The sequence below is a fragment of the Acipenser ruthenus genome, chromosome 4 (assembly GCF_902713425.1).
Source record: "Acipenser ruthenus chromosome 4, fAciRut3.2 maternal haplotype, whole genome shotgun sequence".
In the NCBI taxonomy this organism is placed as follows: Eukaryota; Metazoa; Chordata; class Actinopteri; order Acipenseriformes; family Acipenseridae; genus Acipenser; species Acipenser ruthenus.
The window spans coordinates 66,614,751-66,641,446 of NC_081192.1; the positions used below are offsets into that span (position 1 = coordinate 66,614,751).

General features: G+C 37.4%; 1 protein-coding gene across 2 annotated transcripts in view; it reads left to right on the plus strand.

The window, feature by feature from the left end:
- The first annotated feature begins 6,802 nt into the window (after positions 1-6,802).
- The window catches only part of LOC117399240 (ankyrin repeat and SAM domain-containing protein 6-like), a 29,926-nt gene continuing 10,032 nt past the window's right edge, over positions 6,803-26,696 (plus strand). The window contains exons 1-11 of one of the 2 annotated variants that reach the window (XR_009328508.1): positions 6,803-7,430; positions 7,673-8,172; positions 10,416-10,460; positions 13,102-13,306; positions 15,522-15,628; positions 17,310-17,458; positions 17,843-18,077; positions 19,919-19,968; positions 20,295-20,498; positions 22,887-23,055; positions 23,586-23,761. Coding sequence is in view for 1 of the 2 variants with exons in the window: in XM_033998304.3 (XP_033854195.3) it covers positions 7,093-7,430; positions 7,673-8,172; positions 10,416-10,460; positions 13,102-13,306; positions 15,522-15,628; positions 17,310-17,458; positions 17,843-18,077; positions 19,919-19,968; positions 20,295-20,498; positions 22,887-23,055; positions 23,586-23,761 (2,178 nt within the window). In the remaining variant the exon portion in view is untranslated. The remainder of the gene's footprint in view (positions 7,431-7,672; positions 8,173-10,415; positions 10,461-13,101; positions 13,307-15,521; positions 15,629-17,309; positions 17,459-17,842; positions 18,078-19,918; positions 19,969-20,294; positions 20,499-22,886; positions 23,056-23,585; positions 23,762-26,696) is intronic. The other variant, XM_033998304.3, reaches the window with a different exon arrangement.

Consider the following 26,696-nt stretch of genomic DNA (forward strand, 5'->3'; position numbering starts at 1 on the left):
AGATCATGCAACAGTCTCTTGACACAAAATTGCAAATATAATACCGATCCACAAAAAGGGAGACAAAACCGAACCAGGTAACCACAGACCAATAAGCCTGACTTCTATTATATGTAAACTTATGGAAACTATAATAAGGTCCCAAATGGAAAATTACCTATATGGTAACAGTATCCTGGGAGACAGTCAGCATGGTTTTAGGAAAGGGAGATCGTGTCTAACTAACCTGCTTGATTTTTTTGAGGATGCAACATTGACAATGGATAATTGCAAAGCATACGACATGGCTTATTTAGATTTCCAGAAAGCTTTTGACAAAGCCCTGCATAAAAGATTAATTCTCAAACTGAACGCAGTAGGGATTCAAGGAAATGCATGCACATGGATTAGGGAGTGGTTAACATGTAGAAAACAGAAAGTACTGATTAGAGGAGAAACCTCAAAATGGAGCGAGGTAACCAGTGGTGTACCACAGGGATCAGTATTAGGTCATCTGCTCTTCCTAATCTACATTAATGATTTAGATTCTGGTATAGTATGCAAACATGCAGACGACACAAAAATAGGAGGAGTGGCAAACACTGTTGCAGCAGCAAAGGTCATTCAAAATGATCTAGACAGCATTCAGGACTGGGCAGACACATGGCAAATGACATTTAATAGAGAAAAATGTAAGGCAGGCAATAAAAATGTGCATTATAAATATCACATGGGAGATGCTGAAATTGAAGAAGGAATCTATGAAAAAGACCAAGGAGTTTATGTTGACTCAGAAATGTCTTCATCTAGACAATGTGGGAAAGCTATAAAAAAAAAGGCCAACAAGATGCTCAGATATATTGTGAAAAGTGTTGAATTTAAATCAAGGGAAGTAATGTTAAAACTTTAGAATGCATTAGTAAGACCTCACCTAGAATATTGTGTTCAGTTCTGGTCACCTCGTTACAAAAAGGATATTGCTGCTGTAGAAAGAGTGCAAAGAAGACCGACCAGAATTATCCCGGGCTTAAAAGGCATGTTGTATGCAGACAGGCTCAAAGAATTGAATCTATTCAGTCTTGAACCGTGATCTGATCTCAGTGAAGAGGTGATCTGATTCAAGCATTCAAAATTCTAAAAGGTATTGACAATGTCGACCCAGGGGACTTTTTCGACCTGAAAAAGGAAACAAGGACGAGGGGTCACAAATGGCGATTAGAACCAGGGACCTCCTGGTTACAAGCCCTTTTCTTTAACCACTTGACCACACAACAGTTATCAAAAAGTACTAACATATTTGAATTTGTATCACTTCTACAAACAACAACAACAGAAATATGTACACTGATTTTATTTTTATAATACTGGGCACAATATAGGTGCAGCAAGGCTCTTCCAATTTTTATCTGTTTATGTATTTATTTATTTGAAAATACAAATTCCAAAATACAGCATTTATATAGTATGGGCCAGATATAGAATTATTTATTTTTTACAGTTATATTGTATTAACATTTTACTGCGGGTATTTGTAGTTAGTCATATATAAAGGCTCTAAAACATCGTAATTGACATTGCATTTATTGTTTGAAACATTATTGCTATATGACTAAAATTGCAACATAGATTGAGAACGTATTGGTGCTACAACCAATTAAACATGACGATATCAACGAGTCACAGCATTGTCAGCTACAGAATCAGGCAGGTTTGTTGTATTGGTATGTTTCTATACAGTAACATATCTAAAAATTAAAATACTTGTTTGTTTGTGTTTTCTTCTTTTTTTCAACAGAATGATGAACTAATTTACAAAAGTTCAGTCTGTTGGCAATAATGATATATGTGCTCCAATATCATGTAACAGGTGTTGCTTTGGAGGACTTGTTTTCTCTACTTAATTTACATGTCCCTCACCTGGTGCCAGAACCAAACTACCTGTTTAAAAAATGATTTGGAATTCCATCCTTCTCTTACACTGCTTATCAACACATCAACATTTATTTTTGAAAATAATAATGGCTTACTGAAGTCACTTTACAATGGACTCAGTTTGTTTCACAGCAAATATGTGAAATTCTTCTTTGGAGAGATGTACCACAGCATCTCAGTGTTGTAGGGTATCAACCTGATTCAAATTTAGTCATTGATAGTAGGCTAAACCGAAAAACAAGTAAGCAGGGACTTTTAACCCTTGGCAAATCATTTAGACTACATATGGCAGTCTCTGAACAACTTGCCGTAGAAGAACTTTTGAAAAAGATAGAGTCTTTTGGTAGATTCGTGTACAACACTATTTTATATTGTACTGCAAACTACACCAGAGCAGAGAAAAGGTACAATTCTAGTATACAATTTAATAATGACAATTTGGTGAGATAAAGTTCCTTTTGCTGTGCAAGCCAAGCTGTGTGTGCAGTACTACTGATTGTGATTACCAGCCATCCTAGTGTAGTAGTCAATCCTTATAAGGTATTATAGGATGCATTTTATGCCAGTAGGAGACTTGGATTGACATAAGACTAAATCCTAATGAAATCCCACTTCCAAATTATTGAACAAGATACATTTTGACATGTGCATGTTAGGGATTGTGAAAATATTAATATCTGAATTTGGGAAATTCCAGAAATTATAGGAAACGCTTACATAATAAAACTAATTGAAATTATATATACAGACATGCTCAAATTTGTTGGTACCCCTCCACAAAAAACGAAGAATGCACAATTTTCTCTGGAATAACTTGAAACTGACAAAAGTAATTGGCATCCGCCATTGTTTATTCCATATTTAATAGAAATCAGACTTTGCTTTTGATTTTTTATTCAACATAATATTGTAAATAATAAAACAAATGAAAATGGCATGGACAAAAATGATGGGACCGCTAACCTAATATTTTGTTGCACAACCTTTAGAGGCAATCACTGCAATCAAACGTTTTCTGTAGCTCTCAATGAGACTTCTGCACCTGTTAACAGGTAGTTTGACCCACTCTTCCTGAGCAAACTGCTCCAGCTGTCTCAGGTTTGATGGGTGCCTTCTCCAGACTGCAAGTTTCAGCTCTTTCCATAGATGTTCGATAGGATTCAGATCAGGACTCATAGAAGGCCACTTCAGAATAGTCCAATGTTTTGTTCTTATCCATTCTTGGGTGCTTTTAGCTGTGTGTTTTGGGTCATTATCCTGTTGGAGGACCCATGACCTGCGACTGAGACAGAGCTTTCTGACACTGGGCAGTACGTTTCGCCCCAGAATGCCTTGATAGTCTTGAGATTTCATTGTGCCCTGCACAGATTCAAGGCACCCTGTGCCAGGTGCAGCAAAGCAGCCCCAAAACATAACCGAGCCTCCTCCATGTTTCACTGTAGGTAAGGTGTTCTTTTCTTTGAAAGCTTCATTTTTATGTCTGTGAACATAGAGCTGATGTGACTTGCCAAAAAGCTCCAGTTTTGACTCATCTGTCCAAAGGACATCCTCCCAGAAGGATTGTGGCTTGTCAATATGCATTTTAGCAGATTCCAGTCTGGCTTTTTTATGTTTTTCTTTCAAAAGTGGAGTCCTCCTGGGTCTTCTTCCATGGAGCCCACTTTCGCTCAAAAAGCGATGGATGGTGCGATCAGAAACTGACGTACCTTCACCTTGGAGTTCAGCTTGTATCTCTTTGGCAGTTATCCTTGTTTTTTTTTCTACCATTCGCACTATCCTTCTGTTCAATCTGGGGTCGATTTTCCTCTTGCGGCCGCGCCCAGGGAGGTTGGCTACAGTTCCATGGACCTTAAACTTCTTAATAATATTTGCAACTGTTGTCACAGGAACATCAAGCTGCTTGGAGATGGTCTTGTATCCTTTACCTTTACCACGCTTGTCTATTATTTTCTTTCTGATCTCCTCAGACAACTCTCTCCTTTGCTTTCTCTGGTCCATGTTCAGTGTGGTGCACACAATGATACCAAACAGCACAGTGACTACTTTTCTCCATTTAAATAGGCTGAATGACGGATAACAAGATTGGAGACATGTGTGATACTAATTAAAGAAACTAATTAGTTTGAAATATCACTATAATCCAATTATTTATTATCTTTTCTAAGGGGTACCAACAAATGTGTCCAGGCCATTTTAGAATATCTTTGTAGAATAAGCAATAATTCATCTCTTTTCACAGCTTCTTTGCTTTATTCTATGACATACCAAAGGCATGCAAGTATACATGATAAAATAGCTTTTAATTTCATCACTTTTCAGGAGGAATGAAACATTATTTCAATGAGCTGTAAGGGTACCAACAAATCTGAGCACGTCTGTATATATATATATATATATATATATATATATATATATATATATATATATATATATATATATATACACATACATATATATATATAATTTTCAAATACATTAGATTTTTTCAAATTATGATGACTGTAACAGGGGAGATCTGGACTGACTATTTGGCACATCCATATTACTGCAGGTAGAAGGCAGCAGTCTCGTGTGATCCGCCTGTCGGTCATGGTGATGACACGGAGAGGTGGGGAAGAAGGTGTGTGGGCTTTTCCTCTCTCTGAGTGGCTGAGGGGCGGGCCTTGGGAGACTGCTCGGCCCATAAGATCTGGCTTGGTTGTGCACTCGGGTAGCCGTGTTCGGGGAAATACAGTGTCGCTGGCAGAAGAGGCCAGAGTGAAACAAGGAGCAGGCGAACCCGGCTGAAGGGATAGCCTTGCATAAAAACTAATTTCACAAAGCAATATAAATAAATACGTACCCGAGGGGACGTGTGTAGATGTACAGGGAACCCTGGCCAACCCCAGTGTATAGGAACAACTGAGTGTAGGACGGAGACCCGTGCTGACCGACTTAGCGGCAGTGGGGGCACTGCATAAGCAGCACTTTTGTTTGCAGTTTTATTACTGTGTTTTATTTTCCCTTTTTCTTTTGCCTTCTGTTTTCATTATTATTTTCGAGCACTTGTATGTGCACAGAACAGTATACCTGTATTGGTAACCCCGTGGTCCTGTTTTATTGTCGACAGTACAGACCACGGACAACAGAGCCCTCTGCGGGCTAAAATAAATTTTTAAAAAAGAAAATAAATAAAACTGGACACCTGTGCGGTGTTTGCAAACAAAATCTTCTGTCTCCCGTGTCAGTGAATACCCCCACCCTTCCACAATGACATAAAGTAATCATAAACATGGTGTGTAGTGTTATTCATTTACTAGCTATTGTTTTACTTTATTTATTCATTTATTTGTATGTATTTATTAAATAAAATTATTTTAATATGGTATCAAATCTGTGAAGTGCCTTGAAGATTCCATCCCATAATGTGTTGTTGTTGTTCTTCATTGTAAGTTTATGGGTGATTACAAAACACTGTGATGGTCTTATAATGGTGCACACCCTGCCATAACTTACTACTGAAATGGTATAGCAGTATAATTTATAAATATATTGTACAATATATAGACAACTACTCTGGGAAATAATAATAATAATAATAATAATAATAATAATAATAATAATAATAATAATAATAATAATAATAATAAGTAGTAGTAGTAGTAGTGCTTGTTTTTTTACATTGCCATTCTGTTTTTTTTTTCACAATTTACACTCAGAACATACATGCATCTAGTTGCTAAACTCAATATAAAACTTTAAGACTAAATACCTTTATCTTTGACTGGATTGTTTCAAATGAAAACTATAGAGGTGAGTGTTGGTAACAGCAAATGAACTCAGTTTACAACTGAACCTTTCCTTGAAAGTCTCAAATATTTCTAAATGATTCTTGAAAAAAAAGGATTTCACCAATTCAACACATATTTAATTATTCTTGAGATAATTACTAGTGTAACACAGGCAAATACAAAATACATACACTTATTTGAAATTACAGGGTATAAGTTTCAGTAATTTGGACGTAAAACTTGTATCTTTATATTGACATTGGTATTACCTATACATATATGATAGACAAGCATTATAGTATAGATGCAAAACAGCAGATTGTTTAACATACTTGTATTAATTCAACTTACATAAAGGTTTCTACAGAAGTAGTCTATGTTACTATAAAATTACTACAGACCAACTTATACTGCTGTAATGTTGTATTATTGATATTATATGTAGTAATATTATAGGCTACAATACTATAATATTATACAGTAGTATCATTATACAGTACTAAGTACGAGTGGTTCCTATAGTAGTATTATAGACGACTCTAAAAGTACAAGAATCTATAATATTAAAAATCACTACAGAACACGATCATATAATACTAAGGCACGATCATATAATACTACACTTGAATATTAATATCGTACACCAAACAAATCCTATAGCATCCTATAAGAATGCTATTTTTTTTCGTAAGGGACACAACATACAATTTCAATGACCTGCTTCGTCCCAGTAGCTGTTATTGTTAATATTTTGTAATCTGTATGTATTCCCAAAGGTAACAATGTTATCAAAATGTCTTTTTTATTATTATTATTATTTCTAATACATGCATAGTATTTTTTTTTTCCTAGCATTTATTTCGGTCTTGATATATCTTTGTTTCTTTTTTTTTTTTAAAGCAAAAACAAAAAGCAATCCCGATCATCCGGATGTATGTGTGTCAAAACCCTTGCTTTGTAAATTCACAGCGCCAATCTAGTGCTTTCACAAAGTGGATATCTGAGTTTCTCTTGTAACTTTCTATCTTATCTGATTGGCTAGCTGTACACATTTGCACAATCCCATTGGTTTCTAGTTCTGTTGGTTTCGACGTCGTTTTGTGTTGACACTACGGCTGACGTTTGCTATTGGTCAACTCCTTTTGTAAAATCAGTACTGCGTAATAAATCACTACCAGAGATCAGTCGCTAAAAGAGTCAATAATCTACTTGGAGCTGCTGCGATTTCTGTCCTGTTTGTCTCAGTCATTGTCATATCAGGTTCTACCACCATTCATGCTGGAGAGTAAATAAAGGCAATGTCTATTCAACGTCTACCAGCGGTAAACATCAGGGGCTGCAGGAAACCAGTTTTAGGAACTCTCAGGATTCCAGAAAAGAACACCAGCATTAACCTTGCGAACCACTTGAAATGGATTTCGGAATTCCAGCAAACGTGCAGGTTTTATTCCGAGCATGCGATGAGGGCGATTACGAGAGTGCCAGGCGAATCCTAGAACCAGGTGTTGCTGAAAGCGCGACACCTGGAAGGCTCCGTTCTGATGCGGGATCAGAGTGCAACGCAGACAGCTCGAACCCGAGGTCAGCTTCGCTTGTCCCGGTTGATTGCACAGATGAGGAGGGTAACACAGCGCTCCAGTTCGCTGCTGCTAGTGGACACGAGAATGTTGTTCGGTTCTTGCTAAGAAAAGGAGCTTCGGTAGACAGCCGGAATCACTATGGTTGGACCCCGCTTATGCAAGCAGCAAGGTGTGTATCTCCAGTTCTGTAATGTAAACTGTTTCGTAAGCATATTCTGTACTGAATATAGATATCACTGCCTCCTACATTTTCAGTGACTTGCAACAGTTCAGAAGGATATAGCCTTACACGTTTAGATACGAACTTTTTAACTTTAAAAGTTTTAAAATATACATTGTTGGCTATTGAATATATGTAGAATTGTTAGGAATGTGGTGTATGTTAATTATATTTTTTCCCTTTACATTTAGATTTGGCCATCTGAGTGTTGCCCACATGTTGTTGGAAAATGGTGCTGAAATAAATGCCAAAAACAGAATCGGGGCCAGCGTCCTAACAATGGCATCAAGGGGTGGTCACGTCAGTGTTGCGAAACTGTTAATGGAAAGTGGAGCCTTTGTCGACGACTACGATCATTTGGATGTTAACATGGGGAATAATAACAAAGGAGAATTCCCAGACATCACTGCCCTGATGACTGGAGCACAGCACGGGCATGAAGCCCTGGTGAAGTTGTTACTGGAGTGGGGTGCAGAGCCGAATTACAGCATCAAAACAACAGGATGGAGCCCACTTATGCTGTCAACACTCAGTGGGAAAGTAAGTGTGGCACATCAGCTAGTGGAACGAGGAGCAGACCCAGACCACAAAAATGTGCTGGCTAAAACATCATTTGAGATTGCGATGAACAGTAAACATAAGGAGATGAAGAATTATCTGGATGCCATAACCACCATCCGCCCACAGTCAGGTAGTGTTTTTCTTGGAGACTGGGTTGGACTACACTGTTAGTAGTGTGTAGACCAACAATGGCACTGATTTGACTTGCTAGGTGTTTAAATTGTTATAAAGGGTTACATGTAGATTTCTAAATGAGAAGTACTGTAATTCCGACATTTGAAGGCAGAAAATTGGCCAATAGGTTACTCATTTTTTTAGGTCAGGAGATATGACAGACTTTGATGGAGCGCTGGTAACAGGTGCTTCTGGATCACAGACCTGCTATCGGCTCTCTGTCAGTCAGTCAAAGCTGCTGTCCTGTCTATTGTGACAGAGACTGACTTGGAAGAGGAAGGTGCAGATCTTATTTATTACAAATTATAATGTTTTAGCTGATTGGAACATAGAGTCATTCATGTATTATGCTGCAACAGCACAAATCCATCTCATACCATGTTACTAAAGCTCTGCCTGCCTTCTTAAACATGAGTAGGTTTCTGTAGCTGCTTTTAGTAATGCTGGCTGCATGTAAATATTCCTTAGTAACCAGATGCTGTCTAATTATTGTCTAATTTTGGAAATCACTAAACTGACTGCACAAATAAATTAGGCTTTATTTGTTTGTTTAGCAGCTATCCTTGTATTTTATGTACTGCAGAGAAATATACTCTCCAGTCTACAGTATATGCACAGTAATTCTAAATTTAGCATAAATGCTTGACATTTAACTGCCAAAGCTATCTGTTAAGTAACAAGTGGTTGAATGTCCAAATAAGTTAAGCCCCAAAAAGCTTTCAAGATGCTCTACGGTGTTGTATCTAGGTGTAGAATTATGCGTGCAATGTCTCACGTGCAAGTGAATCATCTTATTCAGAGTGAATATGCAGTTGTGTTAATGTGCTGAAGAAGTATGGACAGCTGGGTGTTAACAATCCCTTTCACAAATACATTCATTTCGTAACAGAGCAAGCAATATGGCAGTAAACCTCAGCTGTCATTGATCAAAATGTAGATTCTATAGTATTTCCTTGATTAGAAAATCTGTTGTAAAACAGTAGGCCTACATCCAGTTTGAGATATGTGTTTTACCCTACCCCTTATTTAATGCATCCTCTACTGTCTTAAATTTATAAAATATGCAGATGGATTTGTGTTGAGTTATTAAAAAAGATGTCAATACAGGACTTTGCACTTTGTTTGGAAAGGGTTCGCGTATTTGAAGTGTGTCTTGACCTGTTGCATAGCAACCAGAAAGCAGTCACTTCCCAGAGGAAATGACCCTATGTTGTTTAAGTGGGAATGACAGCCAAGAACAATAGGACTGTTTTGTTTGCTATATTTTATCTTCAAGATGGTCACTGAGCAAGCCTTTGCAGGGTGAATTTCTTAAAGGAAATCGGTATAAAAATGACCACCACTAGGGATCGTTCCAATGGTGGGGTGAGAACACCTCATGTTCAATAAAGTCACAACGCTGACTTTATTGAACATGAATAATATCCTTCAGAAGTATTCCTTTAAGACAAGATATATATACACACACACATACCCACACAGGTGATGCCTGTTATTAGCAACCCTGATAAAGACAACTTTTGGTTATTAACAACATTTTCCCGGGAACCAATCCCGTCCCATAGACTTTAATGTTAATGGAATTCTTTTATTAGCAACAGCACACCGCTTATTGACAACTTTATTACTAGTTGCCAGTGCTACAGAGCGCACTTGCATGATTTATGCACATACTTCATGCAGTTTTTATAACGCACTGACTGCGTATTTCTGGCAGACTGAGGCAAAATCGTGGCTTTGAAACTGGCTACGAAGCTGCACGCAAAATTGAGATGGATTTACAGCGGGGGTGATACATTGTAAAAAGCAGACAACGTTGGACAATTTCTTATTTTAAAATTGTAGTACATCGTTGTGTAGTACAATTTAAGCCTACTCCCCTTTTTTGTTGTTTTACACACGCGTGAAGTAAATAGCTCTATGTTTGCGTATTTGAGTTTCTCATGTTAATTTTTTAACACTGTAACAGTATATGTCGTTGTTCCATATAAATACACTTGAAAACAGGCTTTTCACTTATTGGCAACTTTCACTTAATGACAATTTTTTGCTGGGAACAGAGAGGTTGTTAATAAGCAGCATCTGCTGTGTGTCCGTGTGTGTGTGTGTGTGTGTGTGTGTGTGTGTGTATCTATATAATAATGTAGATATAGATATGAAAAGTTGTTACACTGTTTTGTATTTAATTGCCTATTTCAGGAGAAGAGAAGAGAAGGCCAGATGTCTTTCATGCACTGAAACTTGGTAAATCCCACAGCATTTACCTTATTTTTGTACTGTTGTATGTTTATTTTACACTGTTGAGCTAAAGAGTTCATCTGTCCTTTAAAAATGAGTTTTTATCCCTAATGTGGAATGAATTCACCTGGTGATGGGAATATGGAAGCATATTCAATCTTAAGGACCACTAGCTTGTCTTTAACTTTTAGCCATGAGCACTTAAGAATTTGTATGAATGCCAGTTGAAATAGTTTGTGGTTGTTGTGTTTATGATTACATAGAAGGTTCTCGGGATACATATATTTCAGTTGATTCACCACCAGTGAAATAACAACTCTGCTGCCTTTGTGTTGGTGACTCATGATTATTTGCCATTACAAACGATTTGGTAGAAACCAGAATCCCAAACTTCTTCAGTGAAATTCAGTTTCCAGTCATTTGGGAATAGTTCAGTATATTGTCATGTGGGTCATTCCACGCCAACTCAACCAGAAAAGGGACATTTTGTTGCCCATCCGTCTCAGATTGTCCTAGAACAATTCACCTGTGGGTTTTCTGACATGCTGAGTTCAGAAATAATAGCCATTATTTTCTTTTAAAATGTCCCCTTCGACCTGTGACCTTGCAAAGGTCAACCTAAAGTGAGAAAGGGACCTTGACCAGGAAAAACACCCTGGGTGTAATTTAGATGCTACCATCATGTGTAGCACCTCGTTCTACTTGTAATGAATACGGCTTTTCAGAAAAAAATACTAGGAGCAAGACGACGGGTAACTGACAAGTTTTATTCGAACTTCACCCTGTAGGGGATGTGGGTATTAAAATGTAAGCATTGCTGTAAGACCCTTAGGTCCAGTCTTCCAAATTCTGTGAAAAACATTTGGTTTCAAGTCCCACCACTGGTCATTAAACCCTCTTGAAATTTGAATTTTTGCTATTTGTACCAAGTTTAGGCCGTAATAACTTGCGTGGGGGGACTCCAAAAAATCACCCAAAGATGTTGATGAGATCTACAAGCATCAGCATATAGGAGGCTGTGTGGTCCAGTGGTTAAAGAAAAGTGCTTGTAACCAGGAGGTCCCCGGTTCAAACCCCACCTCAGCCACTGACTCATTGTGTGACCCTGAGCAAGTCACTTAACCTCCTTGTGCTCCGTCTTTCGGGTGAGGTGTAATTGTAAGTGACTCTGCAGCTGATGCATAGTTCACACACCCTAGTCTCTGTAAGTCGCCTTGGATAAAGGCGTCTGCTAAATAAATGCATAATAAATAATAAAATAATCAAGCATAATATTATGGTATTCTGGGATCTTTTGAAGTTGCATTTGTCATGCATTCAAGCATTGCTTATGGCCACTTTGGTGAGGCTAAAGTGCCACATAGTTCTATCCAAACTGGCTATTTCTTTAACTTTGCATTCTCTGAGGATTGATCTAGAGGAAAAAGTAACAGTATGTGCGTCCACTGGCACTAGCTTGGAGCTGAGGGGTTATGAACTTGCATGGGACTTCTTTGTTACGATGACACATTTGAAACTACCAAAACCTTACCTAGTTGGGTTTTAAAAACTAAATTCACGTTTTTTCTTAAAAAAATAAATCAAATAAAGTCTTCCCTGTTTACAGCACTGTTTAAATACACCTGTCTCTGTCATCGAAGACCTCCTAAACCAAAGACGTTCAGTTGTGCCTGAAATTGACTGATTGGCTAGCATGAGAATGCAGCAAATGGCCTTTTCACAAATGGTTGGTCAGTCAATCAGTTGTCCCCCTAGGTAGGCACCACAGCTTATAAAAAGAAAAAACTTTACTATCACTTTTTGGTTTTTAAAATCCAACTAAGTAAGTTTTTGGTAGTTTCAAATGTTTCATCATAACAACCAAGTTCCATATGCAAGTTCATAACTCCTCAGCTCCAAGCTAGGAGTTACTTTTTCCATTAGATCAAGCCTCAGAGAATGCACAATTGAAGAAATAGCCAGTTTGGATATAACTATGTGGCACTTTAACCTCACCAAAGTGGCCATAAGCAATGCTCAAATGCATGACAAATGCAACTTCAAAAATCCCAGGATACCATAATATTTTGCTTGATGCTTGTAGATCTCATTAACATCTATACGGCCCGACTTGTTACAAATAGCAAAAAATTCAAATTTCAAGGGGTTTAATGACCAGTGGTGGGGACTTGAAACCAAAAGTTTTTCACAGAATTTGGAAGACTGGTTCCTAAGGTTCCTTATGTTTTTCTTTTCAACACAAGCTGAACTAGAACATTTCTAAATAGATTTAATGTTTTCATTAATAATTAATGACAAACAATGTAAATGCCTAAATATTTTGATTCATTCAAATTTAATAAAGGCACTTAGTAATATCTCCCTGGGAACTTTGGAGAAAAAATGCAGCAATTAGACCCTACATTCTGCAGTAGTCATTACAGTGCTGTCTGCTCAGAATAACTTATAGGTAGTCGTTTTCCCACAAGCGAAAACGGTAGCTATCAAGTGAAGTGGCACGAGAGGCAGGGCTTTTTTACAGTTAAAATCACGGTCGTGTACAGTGGCTGAGAGGTGCAAAAATAGTTTTTTCATGCGTTATATGCAAATTCTTATAATGCGATTCTTTACTGAATAATTATGTCTCATTGTTGTATTCGCTCTCCAGGAAAATGCCAGTTAGTTAAGGAGATATTAGATGAAGATCCTGGCCAAGTGAACATTGCTAATCCTGATGGTGCCTCTCCCCTGATGATCGCTGCAGTGAATGGGCAGCTGGATATTGTTCAATTGCTTGTGGAGGGAAATGCTGACATTGACAAGCAGGACAGTGTTCATGGGTGGACAGCACTGATGCAAGCTACATATCACGGGTACTCCAGTAAAATAGTTGCAGCTAATTCAATAGTTCCATATTTTTTTCTGCCATGCACAGCCATTCATTATATGGGTCTCAACTGTGCAGTTTTGAAAGAAACACATGTTTTACCAATTATGCAATTGCATTTTAAAACATAATATCTAGTACTGCACCGGGTTAAAGACATCTGTTTGCAAGCCCTGCTTTAAGACTATCTTGCACTTCCTGGGCAATTTCAACAAATAACAAATCAACTGCTTACCCAAATGACTGCCAATAACATGGGGTGAAATGGCCAAGGAAGTAATGTAGTAACTGAATATCTAAAAGGCAAGACAAAAAACATTGAACTTATTGTAGTACCAGATGTCTGGTTTAAAATGAAAATACATGTCTGCTATATAGGGCTGTGTTCGAAGATTTGAAGGTTCATTCACTAGCCAGGGATTCGAAGATTGTTTTAAACCTTCGAAGGTTCGTAAGATGCCCATTCACACACTGTTTTTTTTTTCCTGTTAACAGAAACTGTTTGACAACATATGAATACTATAAATCACACATTAAATGCCCTCACATGCAAAATTCAATCTTTTGATTTGTATTATGCATATTACGTAAACAAAAATTGTTGTATTAAAATCCGCTACCAAATCATTATACATAGCAACTCTATATGGCGCTGCTGCCGTGTATGAAGCAGGGTATAGTATCCAAAGCACTGGGGCAGTACGGTTTTAGTGCTTCAGTAAAATATGTACTGAATATCTAGTGTACAAGGCAGTGTAAGAGAAGTGCTATGGTATAATAAGTTTGAAACATACAAAATATACGATAAGACAAATCATTTTAATTTCGAAAACTGAGCACCGTCCGCCCCTCTCCCGCTCCAGCTGGTGTTATCCAGAGGCAAACCTTTAATTTCTTCATTCGCCATCTCGACAGCAAAGCATTGTATAGCGTAAGCTGTACTGAAAGAAATGTCTCAAAACCCCTCTGCTGTTCGGGATTTTTTGTTAAATGCCCAGACAACCAAAAAAAAAGTTGAACGCAAACTGTGCAAGCGACTCGTATCATGGAGGGGTCACTTGACGTAAGTTCATATTATTATTATTGGTATTAATATTTTTAGTAGTAGTAAAATGTGACTGATAACCTGCTTGGAACGGTGACTGTTAAATAAAGCTTTGTTTTGCCTCAGGCCGCTGCAGTTTTATTCCATTTATATGGATTACCCATAAAATAATAAGACGTTTAATCAAATATAAAAAACAAGTAGCAATGGTAATGTCACCAGTAAATTACTTTTATTTAAAATTAAGTTTATTTAAAAACTGCACATTTGAAACCTATGTAGATAATGACGTACAAAATGGGTAAGATTTATGGAATCATTGCACAGGTGCACCCCTCACTGTTTTTTTTTTTAAAAAGGTATAAAAGATTAGGGTATTAAGACTATTGCTTAAAATTCCCACAATATTGTTATTAAAACTTTAATCTTTATAAGGGCGTTTCAAAGTTACTATAATACTTGGCTTCACTGGACAAAATTCATGACAGATCTGAAAATTCCATCAGCAACAGAGGTGTCCGTGTGAAAATGCTCCTTTCTGCTGTTTCTAATGTTCTTTACAATGAAACTCTTCCGTAAGACAAACCGTGCCCATTTTAAACAGCATTTACAATGAGTTAATAACCATGCTTTACTGTTTAACTGGCCTGTTTTCATTGAAACTTCAACTAAATAAATAGAATGCGTTGCTATTTTGAGTATCCAGGTGTTGCTATGCAGGGCAGCAGAATGTTCAAAATCTTCGAGGCACAGACTCCATACTTTCCGGAAATGATTATACATTTTTAAAAAGTTATAGGCTAGGCTTAATATTTCACTTTACTCCTCATAGAACATTTGCTTTTGCTTCAAAATAGAGCCCTCATAAGATGTATAGTAGTATTAAAACGAAACTGTAAGACAAACATTTTGACTAGGAAGTCATTAAAAATGTAGAATGACTTGTTTGCCCGAAGTCTTTCTGTAAAATTTTGTGTTTAACAACAAGATATCAAGATGTGTAGCTTTTCAAACTCTTGATAAAATGATATTTTAATGCTGGATGTATTGTATGGCTTAAATATTTATTTTCAGCACCAAGGAGTAAGCAGGTTTTGGTATTTGGTTTAATTACACTAATAGCCTCTAATTACATTTGTAACCCTCTTTTTTTTAGGAATAAGGATGTTGTTAAGTATTTGTTGAATCAAGGAGCTGATGTTCATCTTCGGGCCAAAAATGGATATACTGCATTTGATCTTGTTATGCTGCTTAATGATCCAGGTAAATGAGAAATTTAAAAAAAGCTCTGCACATTTGTATTCAGAGCTGAGTGAATTATCCCATGGCAGAAGTGGTCACATTTTTTCTGTGCATATATTGTGATAAGTTCATTTTCCCCCTAGAAAGAAGAATTAGATTAGTTGTCTCAGATGTGTACATGATTTCTTCTTATTATTATTTATTTCTTAGCAGACGCCCTTTTTTTACTGGAGCAATCTAGGTAAAGTACCTTGCTCAAGGGTTACAGCAGCAATGTCCCCCACCTGGGATTTAACCCACAACCCTCCACTCAAGAGTCCAGAGCCCTAACCACTACTCCACACTGCTGCCCATTGCTGATTTCTTGTAGATAACTTTATGTTCAGGGCTTAACAGACTAAAGAAGTCATTAGCTGGGATGTTTACCTGCTTGACTTAGTTTTACCTTGTGGTATTACTGTGTACCAAGCCTACAAAGAATAATATGCTACTGTTCAAAAAACAGTGTAATTAACTTAAACAAAATCCAACAGTATATTTTAATAATTAGTTTTAGTGGAACCTATATTCATTATATGATTGCCTTATTTAAAAAAAAAAAAAAAAAAAACATTTAGGGTTTCATAAGCATCTTAGCATCTCTTTGATGCGTGAAAGTGGTTCTTTTTAGTCGCTTATTCATAAAGTCTGTTTATCTCTGCATGCGCTTAAAAAGTAAGTAGCAGAATGCTGAAAAATATAGTGTTACATGTCCCTACGTGTTGCTACAGTTAAAATAACGTACCTGTCATTTCTTTTCATTGTTAACATCCTGACAACCTTTTACACTTAGAACTTTTAAGTGTTTCAAAATGGCCGCTCTAGTGCACTGGGGTGTGTCCTCTAAATCACTGCAGGAAAAGCGATGACTTTTTTAAAAACATAACAAGTGCTGTGGCTTTTCTGTTCTGTACCACATCATGGATTGTTATTGCTGTGTTACCTGTTTGACAGTGTGGGCCATAATCCTTACACTATCAGTGCACTAGAGTGGTCATTTTGAAAAGAACTTTGAAATAAACTTTGAAGTTACGTGTAAAAAGTTGTCAGGATGTTAACAATGAAAAGAAAAATTATAGGTACGTTATTTAAACAGTTGTAACAACACATTAGGTCTTTTCTAAATTTTAGACGCGGCTAACCAAAATGTAATACACTAGAATTTGTTAAACAAGGATATGGCTTGTTTTAAGTCTTGTTACATATACTCGGTCATTTTTTTTTTTTTTTTTTTACTTTACTACTAATTTAAACTTAGGGGTAGATGTACTAAGATGAGCCAGTCGCAGCGCAAACATACTGCAATTTTCATTTTGGTTACAACAATTCGCAAAGTGCATATTTTGTCGTATTTACTAAGAAAAAATATGTTAATGAAGAGAGCCGCAATATACTAATTTAAATATTATTTGTTTCATCTTAGCGAGATCTCTAGCGAGAGTTGTGCAACATTTTTTCAAATAAAATGGCAGCAGTTGAGTTGTGATTTGCTGCATAAGAGGGTGATTTTAGATTTATTAATTGTTGATTGTAATAGACCAGAATGCTTGTACATTTTTGTACTATTTAGCATACAGAATAAACCATATGTTATTGTAAGTATGATATTCATTGTTTAATTGAAGTATTTTCACAATTGATTTGTTGTTTTTTGTTAAAATAGATACAGAACTTGTGAGGTTGCTGGCCTCTGTGTGCATGCAAGTAGACAAAGATAAGGACAAACAGAAGTCCAAGTCATCACTACCACGCTCAAAAAGGAGGCTGTCTTTAAACATCCCTGTGCCTCCGGATGATAAAGGGGGGCTGAAGGTAAGAAGCAATTTGTGGAGATGTATCAAATTCTACACCAAACAGCAATCTGCATTTCTTTTGTCAAAGAAAAAACAAACTTGTTGTGTAAAAAGCAACTGAGGTTGTTTTGAGGACTCAGACGTGTGCATAAGGTGGTGACCCCTTCTTTACCCTCTATTTTGTTTCCCACTAAATAATGCATATACCTTAGTAGTGGGTCCTAGTTTGTGTCTCTTGACTGATGGAATGGCTTTATAAAAGCAGTAAAATATGTAAGATGAAATAATGTCATGCTTTTCCCATTATAGTAACTGCCTGTACATTACCAATCTAGGTAGCATCTTCCAGTGGCTTTAATTTAGTTGATCATGCCCTAAGCTCTAACTTGATCTGATTCTGCAGTCCTGGTGGAACAGAATGTCCAATAGGTTCCGGAAGCTCAAACTGACTAGGACACTGAGGCACGGCTTCTCCACTAGTCGTCTGGCACCGTTTCCAGATGATACTGATGTGTCCCTGGATTCTACAATGAAGGCAGACCAGAAGAACAGTGGGAACAATGGATCGATAGTGCTGCCTCCTATCTTGGGAACTGCGGACATGACTACAGCCTGGGCAGTGAAAAGCAAAGATAGCGGTAGGCAAAAAACAAAATACTATTGTTACTTTTTATATTACAGTACACCCTCGCTATAACAAACCTGTTGGGGTCCAAGCCTTTTGTTCGTAATATCAAGGGGTTTGTTATAGCGAAAGGACAATCAAAATGAACGACAAACTGTTGGAGTATGTTATCAAGATGATATTGTGAATAAAAGTAGAATTGTGAATAAAAGTATGCATGTTCGTTTCATGTATGCAGTATTCTGCCTTTGCTTTATCCAATTCGTTAAATAATTAAAACGCAGTGCAACAGGCAAAAATCCCGAATTGAAGCTAAACTTTTATTCAAAATCAATCTGACATGAATCGTTTCAAAGTGCACCAAATCTTAATCCAACATGCAAGAATCCCAAACTGAGCTTTTATTCAAAATCAACCCGACAAGAAAAGTTTGACGTGAAAAGTTAATTTAGATCCTCAAGTTTTTTTTGCTCGTTTTTGTTTTCTTTAATAAATTTTGCTTTGCCGCATGGTTGCTGAACAAGCCAAAAAACAGAGTGCTTTTTGACAACCTATATTCATGACAGAGATATGCCTGTGTTATTACTTTTTCAAACAATCATTATAGTTTCCAGCTTTTTTGCAACATAAAATGATTTTTGTTTCGGAGGCAGTTACACAGCACACGCTTCTTATTAAAACCAAAAAGTTGACTCCACTGGGGAGGTGGCATCCCGTGGTTACAGACCGGTTTGTTGACAGTGTGTGTGTATTGTAACAAAAATCCTTAACGCTATAAGAATGAGACTTCAGTCGATTCAGGGCCAAACTTGATATTTATTACACTAATAAATGATCTAAGACAATCTGCCAATTGTTAACTAACAATTAACAGGTCGCTGTGGGCCACGACCTAAAACTGCTAAAACAAATTAATTTTTAAAAGGAATCTCAGGGTGGAACTATTCTGTCTCTGTTTATTTGCTTCTCTCTGCTTCACAACAACAAACACTCCCCCTGTCACTGGTCTTTAGCCCCAGTTAGTCCCGCCTCATTCCACTCTTCGGCCAATCACCAGCAGCACCTGTGATCCATGTCTGTCGTCCATAGGCTGTTCGACCGATGTGAAGCACAGCCCATCCTACTCCAAGCGTTCTTGCACTTAACAGACCTCGCATACGTTACAATATTATCTTCTTTTTTTTTTTTATTTGGGGTCCAGCGGCCAGGTTCGTTATAATGAAGGGCGTTATAGTGAGGGTGTACTGTATTACTTTACTTTTTTAAAGCAGGAGGGCACTATTGATAATGGCAACAATATATATTTTTTCATTGTTTTCTGGACAAGTAATTGTAGTGTGTTTAGTCATTATAACACTACAAGGTTAAAATGTGTGTTCACTAGCAGTTTAAAAGATTCATCTAGTACTTTCTTCAAAAAGTTTGGATTTAAATTGTGTTGAAAGTGTCTGCTCTACATTGTTTTTACAAGTCATTTAATTATGGTACTTGACCTTTTTAAAAGTCTTGCTCCACTAAAGTTAAAACCAACAAATACAATTGCATCAACAAGTTATAAATTGAGTATCTAGTATAGTAATACATCTACAGTAAATGTTAGTGACAGTATTTGTTAGCAAGATCCATCTTGAAGCAGTGTGTGTTGAGCATGTGTTTTGCTTCTGATGTCGGACACAAGAAAATGTGGTACCCAGGATAATCCTGTGGAGTTAGCAAGTATGCAGTACATGGCCTTGCATGACAACTGACAATATGATAATCTGAAATTGAGAAGGCCGAGGGATGGATTTTCAAAAACAACAGAATATTATGGCTTTAGCCCATTGTGTTTAATTATTTTCTTTCTTTTTTCAGGACTTGGCAGTACTAGCACAGAGAAGGATGATACCCTAATAACAACCATGGTATGTCTCCACATGAGAAACAAAAACAAAAAAAAACCTGAATTAAGCTACACGTTGAGGTAGGAGAGGATATTGGTTTGCATTGAATCACCAAATTGTGTATAACAAATAATGTGTGGTGTTGGTATGTTACTAAACACCAACATACAACTCTCCTTAAGTTTTGTTGGTATTGTACAAACCCACCAACATGAAAAAGTAGCTCACCCACAAAAAGTATTATAGCTTCTCATAAGAAATACGCAGACTTAGTTTCATCAAAACCAAGATATATAATAATGTCAGTATATTTTGTGGTAAAAGTGCTATCTCATTACTGCTCCCAGCTCAGAAATGGTGCTCCCTCTACCCGTCTCCCCAACGACAAGCTGAAAGCTGTGATTCCTCCATTCCTTCCTCTCTCAAACTTCGAGCTGTGGGACTCTGACCGGTCGCGGATCAACAAAGAAGGCAAGAGCGAACAAACAAGGCTCTCCATGCCACAGAGACCTGGTAAAGGCAACTTCAACAGCAGCGGAAACTCTGACATAGTAAGCAGGGTTTTTTTAAGTGTGTTGTTATTAATGGGATTCAGGTGTGTTATTAATAGGATTGAATGATGCATCACTTAGTACAGTATAGACATAAGAGTTATGTGAGGACATGAATGAAACTCACAGGCTCAGTCCTGCTGTGTATAATTAGGTGGATGATTTATTGCCTGTATTATTGAAAAATAACAGCTCCAAAGAACAAGCCTATTTTAATTAATAAACAATTAGTTTATTAAAAAAACATTCTTGGATAAAGAGGAGGAGATACTTTAATATAAATATTACGCAATACTATTTGGGTCAGCATGCTTTTTAATATGTCAGGGGAATATAACAATGTGTGTGTGTGTCCGCGTGTGCATGTGCGTGTACGTACCTCTGGCTAATGACCAGAAACGTGATTACCGGTAGCTGTAATTTGATAGCATTAATGGTAGGGGAGACCGGGGCTAGTTGAGACACCACCCATAACTTCCTGTCACATGATGCCATTCTTTCTTGACAACAGTTGTAGTAGCTTAGCCATGTGATTAACCCATCCCCTGTGTGTGGAAGCTCTCAAGGCTTGTCATTTCAAGTTGTCAAAGTTTTATTGTTTTTCACACCCTGAGGTAATTTTTGAGGAATTGGATATTTTGACTCCTAGCCAAAGAAATAAAGCACATACTAAGTGAACTGCTGTGTTTCTGTACAGTGTCATTTGTTTATAAAAAGGTAAAGTCTGTTTTTTGCCTTCATAGTTTTTTTTTGGCCAACAAAAATAACTACAATTATGGGGGAGGGGTATCATGGGTAAGTTGAGACATTGTTAGTGGGGTAAGGTGAGACGTGTCAACTTACCCTGTAAAATTAAATACTACTGATAATAATAAATATTAAAGTTAAATACTTTTTTAATTATTATTATTTGTATGCTTTTACTATGAAGGGCACTCACACATGATTCCATAGTATGTCTTGTCCATTGAATTGTTTTTAAAATGTGTTTTGTGTATAATTACTATGCTTACTGTAACCTATAATAATAGCAGTTTTATTTCACTCAGGTTAAAGCTAATGTGACTGACTCCAGAAAAGTTTTATACAGAAATTAATTGGTACTTCATTAATTAGTTCATCATTAATATCCTCAACAGTAGCCTAATCTTTTCCTGTGGTGTTGTTGTTTTTGTTAGTATTTTACTTGTCTTTCATTAAATTAATGAATTTTTACCACACCTGAAAAATTACGACTATGATTTTTAAACAGTAATTAGAAAATTTAAATGTTTGGAATCAGCTGGCTTCATAAATGTTTCTTTTCTTGTTAATTTATTTTTATTGCACACTTGTTAAGTTATATTTTATAACAGGCATTATAATATATTGAAAATTGTTTTCTGCATTGTCCCTTAATAAATGTGTTTTAAATGGAATCATGTTGCCCATTTCATGTTTATTCTACACTGTGTCTCAACTTGCCCTGTGCATGGGGTAAGTCGAGACACTTGCTAATTTTTTTTTAAATTTATATTTAACACATTTGTTTAACTTTGACTGTCAATCGTTGTTTGTAAAACAAGCACAAACCAAAGTTATGTATGGTGCAAAGTTTTTTGGTGCTGTAGACATCATTTGTCGTATATGCAGTGTTTTCCAAAATTGTTTTCAACTTGCCCCGGTCTCCCCTACTTACAAAGCAGGTGAGGAGGATGCTTGCACAACTTCTCAAAAAATCACGTTTTGGTTTAGCATGAATGTAAATGTCAGTTTGTAACATGTTGGTTATAAACAGGTGTTGGCTAAAAAACATGGATTCTGAAACCCTATTGTGACCCTTAGATTATCTTGTGTCTGCCTTTTCCCTTTTGGGTTTCAGTTTAGCTGTTTCTTCAAAGGAATAACCAGGTGAAGATTGTGCAGGAGAGCAAATAGATTAATGAAGCATTAAGGCACAATAGGGGTGATACCTTTTCACTGTGACAGCTGTCACAAGGCGTTATAAGGGACAATTAGGAGGCTATGTGGTCCAGTGGTTAAAGAAATGGGCTTGTAACCAGGAGGTCCCCGGTTCAAATCCCACCTCAGTCACTAACCCTGAGCAAGTCACTTAACCTCCTTGTGCTCCATCTTTCGGGTGAGACGTAATTGTAAGTAACTCTGCAGCTGATGCATAGTTCACAAACCCTAGTCTATGTAAGCTTATAATTGGTCCTATAAACTCTAAAACTGGAGAGAATGTGCAGAGAGAACTTTCTAACCTCATAAATACATATATCTACATTTTTTAAAACTTTTGTTATTGTCCCTTTTAATTCTTTATATTCTTTATATTCTTCAAACCAAACCTTATACTAATACTTGGACCTTAACAATTATGTAATTAAAAACACTTTTTTATTGCAGACTTCTGTCAGTCGTGTTGTGGCCAGGCCAATTAAGTTTCCGAGTATTGTCAGAAGCCCATCCTCTCCTTCAAACTCTGGCAATTTCAACTACTCCCCTCACTCTTCAGGAGGTTCCAATGGTGTAGCTGGTATTAACAGGCATGGAGGTGATCCACATAATCGATCAGGTATTTCATTATAGTATTTTAAAATCAATGAATAACATAAAATATGCCACGTAAGAAGCTCTCCGTTTACTGTCAAGCTAATATAAAGCATCACTGTTGGAAGGTGTAGTTTTATACTCTAGTCCACTATCAGCATGCGACAAAAACTTACTTGTACTTTAAACCATACATGTACAAGTACAACACTTAAAACTGTAAAACAACAACAACAAAAAAATCTCTTTGCAACACTGCATTGTAATGGCAAATGGTAGCATGTACAGTAGTAATGTTCTTAGCATGGATTTATTCATTTCATCATGAGAAATAATTAATTGTGTTTGGAAAAGATGGCCAAATAGCAACTAGGATGTTAAGTTTGCACAGTTAGATATTGTCTGTAGATATACTGTTTTGTACTCTGTAGCTGTATATATCTTTATAATTTGGTGAATTTTGACCTGGGTTGTGAACTTCTATATAGACTGTATGCTGCCATTGTGCAGAGAGCATATGTTCTAAAATAGTGCTGCTCTCTCACTCTTTCCCAGGTGGCAGTGCTGACAGTGTCCTGTCCCAGATTGCAGCCCAAAGAAAGAAAGCAGCGAGTTTGTCGGAACAGAAAACTCCCACCTTGGACAGCCAGACTCCCACTGTTCCAGATATCAACTTGCCCAGCCTGCATGGTACCCACAGCTTAGTGGGCAGCAGCTGTCACAGTGAAAAGGTATCACCCAGAACAGGGGGAGTGGGGTGGAATTCTCAGTGTAGATGGGGGGGGCTATTGTTGTGAAATAACCAGGGTCTGAATCTTAATTGAGGACTTCAATTATGTACTGCACAAGGGTAGAATAAGATGCAGCAGTGTGTCACGTTTCATACTGAAAACTTACCATGATTCCTTAATCTGTATTTTTGTTTACATTTTCTGTGATTTTGTTTGATATCTATATTTAAAATATTTGACTAAATCTATATATACAGTGCCTTGCAAAAGTATTCAGACCCCTGACCAATTCTCTCATATTACTGAATTACAAATGGTACATTGAAATTTCGTTCTGTTTGATATTTTATTTTAAAACACTGAAACTCAAAATCAATTATTGTAAGGTGACATTGGTTTTATGTTGGGAAATATTTTTAAGAAAAATAAAAAACTGAAATACAGTGCCTTGCGAAAGTATTCGGCCCTCTTGAACTTTGCGACCTTTTGCCACATTTCAGGCTTCAAACATAAAGATATGAAACTGTAATTTTTTGTGAAGAATCAACAACAAGTGGGACACAATCATGAAGTGGAACGAAATTTATTGGATATTTCAAACTTTTTTAACAAATAAAAAACTGAAAAATTGGGCGTGCAAAATTATTCAGCCCCTTTACTTTCAGTGCAGCAAACTCTCTCCAGAAGTTCAGTGAGGATCTCTGAATGATCCAATGTTGACCTAAATGACTAATGATGATAAATAGAATCCACCTGTGTGTAATCAAGTCTCCGTATAAATGCACCTGCACTGTGATAGTCTCAGAGGTCCGTTTAAAGCGCAGAGAGCATCATGAAGAACAAGGAACACACCAGGCAGGTCCAAGATACTGTTGTGGAGAAGTTTAAAGCCGGATTTGGATACAAAAAGATTTCCCAAGCTTTAAACATCCCAAGGAGCACTGTGCAAGCGATAATATTGAAATGGAAGGAGTATCAGACCACTGCAAATCTACCAGGACCTGGCCGTCCCTCTAAACTTTCAGCTCATACAAGGAGAAGACTGATCAGAGATGCAGCCAAGAGGCCCATGATCACTCTGGATGAACTGCAGAGATCTACAACTGAGGTGGGAGACTCTGTCCATAGGACAACAATCAGTCGTATACTGCACAAATCTGGCCTTTATGGAAGAGTGGCAAGAAGAAAGCCATTTCTTAAAGATATCCATAAAAAGTGTCGTTTACAGTTTGCCACAAGCCACCTGGGAGACACACCAAACATGTGGAAGAAGGTGCTCTGGTCAGATGAAACCAAAATCGAACTTTTTGGCAACAATGCAAAACGTTATGTTTGGCGTAAAAGCAACACAGCTCATCACCCTGAACACACCATCCCCACTGTCAAACATGGTGGTGGCAGCATCATGGTTTGGGCCTGCTTTTCTTCAGCAGGGACAGGGAAGATGGTTAAAATTGATGGGAAGATGGATGGAGCCAAATACAGGACCATTCTGGAAGAAAACCTGATGGAGTCTGCAAAAGACCTGAGACTGGGACGGAGATTTGTCTTCCAACAAGACAATGATCCAAAACATAAAGCAAAATCTACAATGGAATGGTTCACAAATAAACATATCCAGGTGTTAGAATGGCCAAGTCAAAGTCCAGACCTGAATCCAATCGAGAATCTGTGGAAAGAACTGAAAACTGCTGTTCACAAATGCTCTCCATCCAACCTCACTGAGCTCGAGCTGTTTTGCAAGGAGGAATGGGCAAAAATTTCAGTCTCTCGATGTGCAAAACTGATAGAGACATACCCCAAGCGACTTACAGCTGTAATCGCAGCAAAAGGTGGCGCTACAAAGTATTAACTTAAGGGGGCTGAATAATTTTGCACGCCCAATTTTTCAGTTTTTTATTTGTTAAAAAAGTTTGAAATATCCAATAAATTTCGTTCCACTTCATGATTGTGTCCCACTTGTTGTTGATTCTTCACAAAAAATTACAGTTTCATATCTTTATGTTTGAAGCCTGAAATGTGGCAAAAGGTCGCAAAGTTCAAGGGGGCCGAATACTTTCGCAAGGCACTGTATCTTGCTTGCATAAGTATTCAACCCCTTTGCTGTGGAAGCTCCCAGTTTACACCGATGAAAGAAATTGCCCTAACGAGGACACAATTACCTTACCATTGGCCTCCACCTGTGAACCATTAACGTTGCTGTCACATTTTCTGGATAAAAACCCCACTGTTGAAGGATCATTGGTCAGGCTGTGAATCTGAAGGAAAATGAAGACCAAAGAGCATTCTACAGAAGTTAGAGATAAAGTAATACAAATGCATAGATTAGGGAAAGGGTACAAAATAATATCCAAGTGTTTGGGTATCCCAGTGAGCACAGTTGGATCAATAATCAGGAAGTGGAAGCTGCATCATACCACCCAGGCACTGCCAAGAAAAGGCAGTCCCTCAAAACTCAGCGCTCAAACAAGAAGGAGACTTGTGAGAGAAGCCACAGAGAGGCCAACAATCACTTTGAAGGAGCTACAGAGTTCAGTGGCTGGGAGTGGAGTAATGGTGCACCAGTCAGCCATATTAAGAGCTCTGCATAACACTGGCCTGTATGGGAGGGTGGCAAGAAAGAAGCCGTTACTCAAAAAGTAGAATCTGAAAGCACATCTGGAGTTTGCCAGAAAGCATGAGAGTGACCCAGCTGCGATGTGGGAAAAGGTTTTGTGGTCAGATGAGACTAAGATAGAGCTTTCTGGCTAAAACTCAAAGCGCTATGTGTGGCGCAAACCTAACACTGCCCATGCCTCAAGACACACCATCCCTACAGTGAAGTATGGTGGTGGCAGCATCATGCTAGGAGGCTGTGGGGACCAGTGGTTAAAGAAAAGGACTTGTAACCAGAAGGTCCCCAGGTCAAATCCAACCGCATCCACTGACTCATTAT